We start from the raw sequence: 8,285 nt of genomic DNA, 5'->3' as shown, positions 1-8,285 counted from the left end.
TTAGTAAAAATGTTTGGAAATAGGTTTAATTTCTTTTTCTTATAAAAGGAAATGCTAGATATATTTTACTGTAGCCTCCTCAAGATACTTTCACATGCTTTTTTTGTGGTGTGGTGTATGCTCAAAGGAATAACTACACCACATACATTATATGGTAAAAAGTATGTGGACACATGACCATCACACCCATATTTGGTTCTTCCCCAAACTATTACCACAAAGTTGGAAGCACATAATTGTATAGAATGTATCCTTACACTGTAGCATTACAATTTCTCTTCACTGGAACTAAGAGGCCCAAACGTGTTCCAGCATGATGATGCCCCTGTGCACAAAGTGAGCTCCATGAAGACATGGTTTGAGAAGGTTGGACTGGAAGAACTCGAGTGTCCTGCACAGAGCCCTGACCTCAACCCCACTGAACACCTTTGGGATGAACTGGAACACTGATTGCACTACAGACCATACTACAGTCTAATGGAAAGACTTATAACACCTAACATCAGTGTCTGATCTCACTAATGCTCTTGTAGCTTAAGGAACACAAATCCCCACAGCCAATCTAGTGGAAAGACTTATAACAGCAAGCAAGGAATAAATCTATACTGAGATGTTCAAAAAGCACATATGAGTGTGATGAACAGGTGTCCACATACTTCTGACAATATAGTGTATATTTTTGTGCAGTGTGCAGAATGATTTTGTATGCATTTTTGGAACTAGAGAAGCTTTGATATAATATTTAGTTCATCAGTATGCAGTCTGAGTTTGACAAAAAAAGTCACCTAGGCACGCAATGCAGTTTTTTAGACGGTTCCACTTTACATTACATTGTTTCACATGTAATGGACTTTCCACAGATGGAAAAGCTTACGATCACATTTGCAATATATGTGATTCCCCCCCCATTAGGGCTACTCCGCCGGTTTGATGAGCTCACGCGGCTGATAGCGCGTCCACCAATGAGCGCGCACCGTGAGGACCAGGCGCTTTCGCTCGCAGCCATTGAGAGACAGCGACGCTTATTCATGCACAGGCTGCTCACTTTCAGCGCGCTCAAAGTTGGCGGCTTGTCGGCTGGGAGGACCGCGCTCGCGCTCAGATTGTACCGTTATTGCAGTTTGCACAGAAAATCAGCCGCGTGGAGGAAACTGACGAGTGGGGAAACAAACCGCAACCGCGCGCGCGTGTGTGTGCGCGCACGGTGCCTCGTGCGTCATTTCAGTGACTTTGGTGTATATCCAGTTATTTATTTATTTTTTCCCTGTTGATACCTTATTTGTGTGTGTGTGTGTGTGTGTGTGTGTGTGTGTGTGTGTGTGTGTGTGTGTGTGTGTGTGTTTGCGCGCGCGCGCGCGCGTGCGTGTGTGTAAAATGCCAAGTGCTGGCCCGTCACCGCGCGCGCGTGTCAAGCCGGGCCGCACGTTTGGAAGGACGCCCGACCGCAGCCTTTCTCATCTGCAAGTTCACTCCGATGAATTGTGACAAAGGGCTGTCAGCGCCCGAATAAGAAATCGATGCTCGAGGAAGCGACGCGCGGCTCTCCTGGAATTTTAACGATCTCCGTTGTTTTGTTTTTTCTTCCCTCTTCGTCTTTATAACCATGCGAAGTGGCTCTCCTGGACTCCTGCTTGCCGCTGCAACTCGAGGGGGCTGATAGTGACAGATTACCGCTGTTGAGTGTCCATGCAAGACTCGGAGAGGGTGCGAGAGGAAAGGAAACATGTCTGGCCACTTCTCTGAGAGGATCCCTGCTATCAGAGATGGCATTTTTGCCCGGCACGGCGCTGCTCGCTTCTAAAGTGCCTCGCAAAATCCTGTTCATGTTCACACTCTCGCTGTCCGTCACGTACCTGTTCTACAGTTTGATGAGCTGCTACGACTCGCTGCGCTTCCCCGTGCTGGAGAACTACGCGTACCAGGCACCGGAGGTCACAACTTTGGCCACGCTGCGGGAGAAACTTTATTCCACCCCTTCCCGCGCGCACCTCGAACACGAACTCGTGGCAACGACCGTCACGGCTAACCTGCTCACGGAGAAATACGAGGTCGAGGAGATCACGGCTGCGGGATGGGAGCGAGCTCGGGTGGAGACGGCTGTTAGTAAGAGCGCCGCGCTGAACCTGGAGCATCCGGAGACCAGCACCATGGACGGAGGGTTGGGGAGAGCCGCGAACTGCACCTCGGATTACGGGGAGAAGAAATTACCCCAGGCTATTATAATAGGGGTGAAGAAAGGGGGCACGAGAGCTCTGCTTGAGGCGCTCCGAGTTCACCCGGACGTGCGCGCGGTGGGAAACGAGCCGCACTTCTTCGACAGGAACTACGAAAAAGGACTGGACTGGTACAGGTGCGCGCGCTCGCTTTATTCCCGCATGCACGCTACACATACATTATTGGATTATTGTCTTATTTAAATTCGTAATTTGTGTTTAATGTGAATTATTGTTATTGCATCCAAGTGTTAAATAGCCTTCACGTGCCCATAAAACAGGCGATCAAGGCGATTTTTCTATCACGTTTTATTTCATTTTATTTTTTCTTAATTTTATTAGATTTCTAGTATTATTTATCCTTGTATTTTTTTCTCCCCTCACTACACACTCACACACACCTCCCTATAACTGCTAGAGCTTTTGTGTTTGATATCTCATGCAGCACCAAATATGTTTAAGCCATATAAAAATTCCCCCTCCAAAATATTCAAAATTTAAATCTTTTTTTTTCTCTTATATTCACTTTCAATATTATTGTTATTATTATTATTTCCCCAGCCAGCAGAGCTGTAGGCCGTGTCACAAGCAGTGTAAAACATGAGCACTAATAGTGCATTGTGGAGATTAGTGCTTCTACACAGTATACAAGTGGAGATCAGTTTATCACTGCAGGTGTACACTTTGCATTTCTCTGTGCATCTGGTGCGAGCAGAAACCTGCGGTGAAATATAAAAGGGACACATGGATCAACATTTTAACATTAACTACTAACTAGGGCAGCTACATCACACCTGTTGAAATACAGCAACCAACACCATATTTATATTATGAGGTTTGCATTTTATCAAATGCTATTATTCCAAGTATTTCAAGAGTACACAGGTGCAGACTTCTCTCAGGCACTTCTGTTGTTTTCCTTGTCCTAACTAACTGACTGACTGACTAATTACAGAAAGAATTATAATGATTTACTATCATGCATAATAAAGCACAATAATAAAATACATGTCCGATTTCAACACATGGCAGCCTAACTTTGCATTAAAACTCTGGCTCCAAAAGCTAGACCACAAAAAGCATCGGCACAGAACACATTTTTTGCTAAACATACGCAGTACATTCACGCCCGTACTTAACAATCGAAGACAGATCTGTTTAGCCAGCTCTGCATAGCCTGCTGCTCAAAACCTGTTTTGTAAATTAGGATAATGCAGATTCATTCAGGAATCCTGATCCTGGGCCTTTATAGCACTAACAGATACGAGGTACCATCGTTAGCATACATACAGTGTTTGTTGTATTTAATGAGTAGCAGATTGCATGCATTGGCCACTGGATTACAGTCTGTGTGGAGGTGAGTCAGGTGCATTGCACGCTCTGATGCCCTGCGCCGACCTGTTCCCAAGTGAAGCCGAATCATGAAGTGCTTACTCAGGTCAACGGTGTTCAAACAAAAGCCTCCTACATCCCACATTTTGTACTTTACCTCCCTCCACACACACCTGGCATCTGGTTCAGATCCATTCTGAATTATAGAAAGGTGCTGTTATGATAGTACTATAACTCAGTACTTTCAGAGTACCATTCTTCCTGCAAATGAAGCTCTAATCAGTCAAACTGAGTGTCTGAAGGGAGAGAGAAAGCATTAAGGGATGTCTGGCGTGTGATCATGCAGTAGGTTCACTTTCCCGCAGACTGCGACTCGGGGCTGTAGGGACGCAGGAGCATCTGCTGCATTTCACTTCAGAGGGCAGCTTAACCCTGGGCTGTTCATTTACTGCGTGTTAACACAAGCCATTTCATTATGCTGGTAGTTTGGGGCTCATTAGACAGAAGGATGACAGGCTTACATAAATAACGCCAAACAGTACCAGGGTGTTTGCAGGTCCCTGGACCAGACAAATCCCTTAAGTGGACACAAATTTGCTTGTATGTTCTTTAGCCAAGGAAGCTGAGCTTTTACATGACTAATGACATGTAAGACAAAAAAAAAGTTTGAAAGTTTAGCTATTTAAAAAAATATATTTATGAGGGAATTAAATGGTTGCTCATTTTTTTTATCACTACATTCATAACACATTATGTGGCAAACTCTAATGTCCTGGAGTTTCATAATTATTTCATTATAGAGGCCCTAATTTCTCCATCAGGGGATTAATAAAGTATTATCTTATCTATCATAGTTAAATAATATGTATGTGAGGTTGTGTGTGTTTTCCACAATTTAGAATAACAGTGAAGACATTAAAATGTTCCAATAAAATGTATGGGATTTCACAGTGACCAAAAAGTCCTAAACAAATGAAAACCTGGATTATTTACTAATATTGTGTCATTTATTATAATTATTAATTAGGTGTTATTATTATTATTATTATTATTATTATTATTATTATTATTATTGGTGTGTGGCGTGTGGGCTGGAAACGCATATCTACACACCAACGTGACTATTTTTGTCCTAGAAAATGCTATCATAAACCTGTAAATCCTATAAAAAACATAAATTGAGTCTGATGTGTCCACACATTTGACTAATTTGGTTTTCTGCAGTTAGAGCAAAAAAAACAAAAACAAAAAAAAAACCAAATAAACCCCCCTCAAATGTATCACTCAAGCACTAGGGGAGCTGGTATGTCTAGCAGTTTGAGCTTACCAGGGAAATGCCATGTCTGTTAATAATTCGGTCATGTTTCTTATGAGTCGAAGCAAGCAGTCCATCTCACATCTCACAAATGCATTGCACTCTTGTGTCTTGATTTCAATCATAAAATATGAAGTGTAAAAGGTGTTTATGCCTCCTTCAGCAGGTACATGGCTTTAGATTAAAGTCTGATGCTACGGCTTGGTGACATATATCTCACCACCTGACACACCAGTTAACAGGCTCGCCAGGAAGTTAACCCTTACTGCTTTCGAGTGAAGTTCCAATTTTTATTTAGTGAGTAAGTGCGTTCTCTCTGGCAGGTGTTAATAGCTGCACCATCATTAGCTGACTCACACAATCACTGAGGTTCTACCACAGTTTTAAAGACGTGCTGAAGAGCAGGAGGACAAATTAAAGCTTCATTTGCAATAGGGCTTGGTGTCAGTTAAATACCTGTAGTTCAGTTAAATACATTGACTTCACTGTTATGTTGGTTTAGAATAAAAAAGCCTACCTATATCTGGATATTTGTGCCATGCTAACATCTGATATCTTAGTGATATTTGGATTTTATTCACTTAGGAGGGTAGGGGTTACTTTTCTGCCTTATTCACTGTGTCCCTTGTGGTTATACCGAACACGAAATAAACGCTAATATGATGTACGGCCCACCAGCCTTTCATTCACTGATTACCACATAGTGTCTAGATCTGAAGATCCTGAGGCTGCGTCACCTCAGGAGACTTTCTCAATTTTCATGTTAGGTCATGAGTGAGTAAGGGATGCGGCCTTTTAGCAACTTCAAATGAAAAATCAGCACTGCCAGAACCAAGGTCTTTTTCTTTTTGTTGCCAAGAAAATGCATTCTGATGAATGCGAGAACTGTATGAATGTAGCCCACACAGTGCCTTGACCCTGTCCAAGGTTACACAGTGAAGTACTCTTAATCCATTATCTATTTAACAACTGAAGCACTTTTGTTTCTTTGCTACATGCTAAAACTCTGCCGCTCAAACAATTCGCACTCCTTCATCCGATTGAAATTCCTGTTATATTGACGGTGGCAGTATGCCATGTCTCGTGAATCTGGGATAGACAGAGATTGACGTTGATCTTTTCTGTGAGGAAATGAGACAGGAGTCAGATGCAGTGGCCAAAACAGTTGTACAGCTGAGAGAAACAGGGAAGGCAGGGTCTCAAATCCAGAGTTTACCCTCAGTACGTCTGCTCCACATTCCAGACTGTGACTCCTAGCCTCCTGAGTGGTAAAGAAGGGAAGGGGAGAAGATTGGGCGTCATCCCAAGCCCAGACTGGGTGGCATCTTGCTGCCGAGTTTCCACACTTTATCCCAGGATGCCCAAATCTGGCAGTCAGTGATAAGCTCTCTCCAAAATATACAAAGATGCGCTTCTGGGTCTTTGGATACCAGTACCGTAGTTTCAGAATTTAACTTTTTTTAATTAGCAGCATAGTCTGTCGTACGTCAAGAGCTTGGACTTTGGCAAGCTGTTGTGTCTCAGTGTTTTCTGCATCACTTGATTAAATTGTGCAGGAGAAACTCCTCTATCCTCTATCTGCTTCCTCAACAGGCACCTTATATGTGTATCTCTGTCTGTCATCTTTTTTTACAAGGAGTGAGCGTGTGTTTATACCACCTGGTTCATTCTCCATTTCTCAGATATTGGGATTGGAAACACAACTGTACTGCCTTTCCTCCTTGCAGTCCTTTCATTGCTGCAAAGATTGGGACATGGTCTGAGAAAATAAAGAAAGTAATTGCCCTTTTGCAACGACCTTATATGGGTGGCATCTAGACACATCCTCGAATCTGCATCTTATTGCGTGCACATTTACTTGGACCTTAGGAAACAATCCCAGACAGTATCTTGACAGTTCAATTACATCTCAGATTTAAAGCCCTGGCGCCTTAAGGCATAAGCATTCACAGAGGGCCACAGAGTCTGAAAAAGGTTTTCTGTGGCCTCCAGAGTCGAGGTATAAAGCTAGTTCATATCGTGCCACTTACTCAGGGGTCAGCCACCAGGGTTATTTGAGTCCATTTCTTTTGTGACACCAGAATTATAGTGGGAGTCACAACACTGTATTCTTGATGGCTGAAAAGTAAAAAAAAAAAAAAAAAATTCTAGGCAGATTTTTTTTTCTTTACACAATTATGCCTTTACTTGCTTCCTTCTCACCATAATCCTCCACTCTGACATTCATCTTTCGCTTCCTGCTGAGACTCATCCTGCTACCAAGATTCTAAAGCGATGATCATCATTCAGTTGCACAAGTTTAATTCACTTAAGCCAAGAATTGAATTTGGCAATTTAATTTGCTGACATAAAAAATGACATTGGTACACAGGCTGCCATTAATGCACAGCTTCTTCTTCGGCTTTTTGCGTCCTTCAAACTGAGAACCTGACTGTATTTCAGAATTTCTCCTCTTCTGCTGTCAACAGCAAGGCTCTTTGAAGCTTATTTTAGTTGCGTAGCAGTGGATGGATTGCTTGAAACGATGGGTATAGAAATTCTGTTCAATTATTTCAAAAACCGTAGGCTGAAATTGTTTTGGATTTAAAAGGATTCCTAGGGGATTAGTTTCTACACTTTCCATAGACATGAGAAGTCATGCTTCCAGTCAGGAAGAACAAGAATCCCATTTGGATTAATGGTTTCTTTACAGCATCCTTAAACGCACCAGGATAGAATTAACTATGTCAGTCATACTTGTCAAGATTCCAGTTTTCCTATTCCTTCCTATTTTATTTTGTCGTCTTTCTGGTCACAAGAACCCTAAAGTGAGGTCCTCCAGGTTCGACAGGAAATTTGACATGCTGGGACCATGGAACGAGGACAGACAGGTTGTTGGCAGCATGTAGGAGCCGTTCTCCTCCTGACCTGACATTTACCTCTGCAGGTTTTTGCGACTCCTCCAAGGGGATGTAGAAACGAGGAAATCAGACCTCCCGCTATGCCTCTGACACATGACATTTGACATTCAGGACACAGAGGAAACAAACTGTACATAGTGTGTTTTAGGCTGGTGGGATGTAATAAAGTGTAGCCTTTGATGGAGTTTGGAAGGAATATACTTACCATCTCAGCAGTGTATCGACAGTTTTGATATTGCAATCCTGTTGATGTTGCCAGTACAAAAGCTATGACTGATCCATACCACTGACTAGCATATGCAGCTCGGGAGATGTGACAGGCTTAATTCAATTATAGGGAGATGTGCTCAGTCTCTGGAGGTGTGAGCTAATTCCTGTGTTTACACTCCTGAGTCACTGCCATGAACATAGACACACATATTCGTTGGCCTCCGTAAAGCTTGTTTGCTCTGACTGTCCCAGTGCCTTTGATGTTTCTCCCTGCGTTATGCATTTTATTTATTCATGCTCCTTCGTTCATCAAAT

At 42.7% G+C, this 8,285-nt stretch overlaps 1 protein-coding gene across 1 annotated transcript in view; it reads left to right on the top strand.

Moving 5' to 3' along the window:
* The first annotated feature begins 1,042 nt into the window (after positions 1–1,042).
* Positions 1,043–8,285, top strand: part of hs3st4 (heparan sulfate (glucosamine) 3-O-sulfotransferase 4) — a 119,507-nt gene continuing 112,264 nt past the window's right edge. The window contains exon 1 of the mRNA XM_017453986.3: positions 1,043–2,350. Coding sequence (XP_017309475.1) covers positions 1,764–2,350 — 587 coding nt within the window. The 5' untranslated portion in view covers positions 1,043–1,763. The remainder of the gene's footprint in view (positions 2,351–8,285) is intronic.

The sequence above is a fragment of the Ictalurus punctatus genome, chromosome 24, assembly GCF_001660625.3.
Source record: "Ictalurus punctatus breed USDA103 chromosome 24, Coco_2.0, whole genome shotgun sequence".
NCBI lineage: Eukaryota > Metazoa > Chordata > Actinopteri > Siluriformes > Ictaluridae > Ictalurus > Ictalurus punctatus.
The sequence above is the reverse complement of the archived record's forward strand: the minus strand, read 5'-3'. Positions and strand labels throughout refer to the sequence as shown.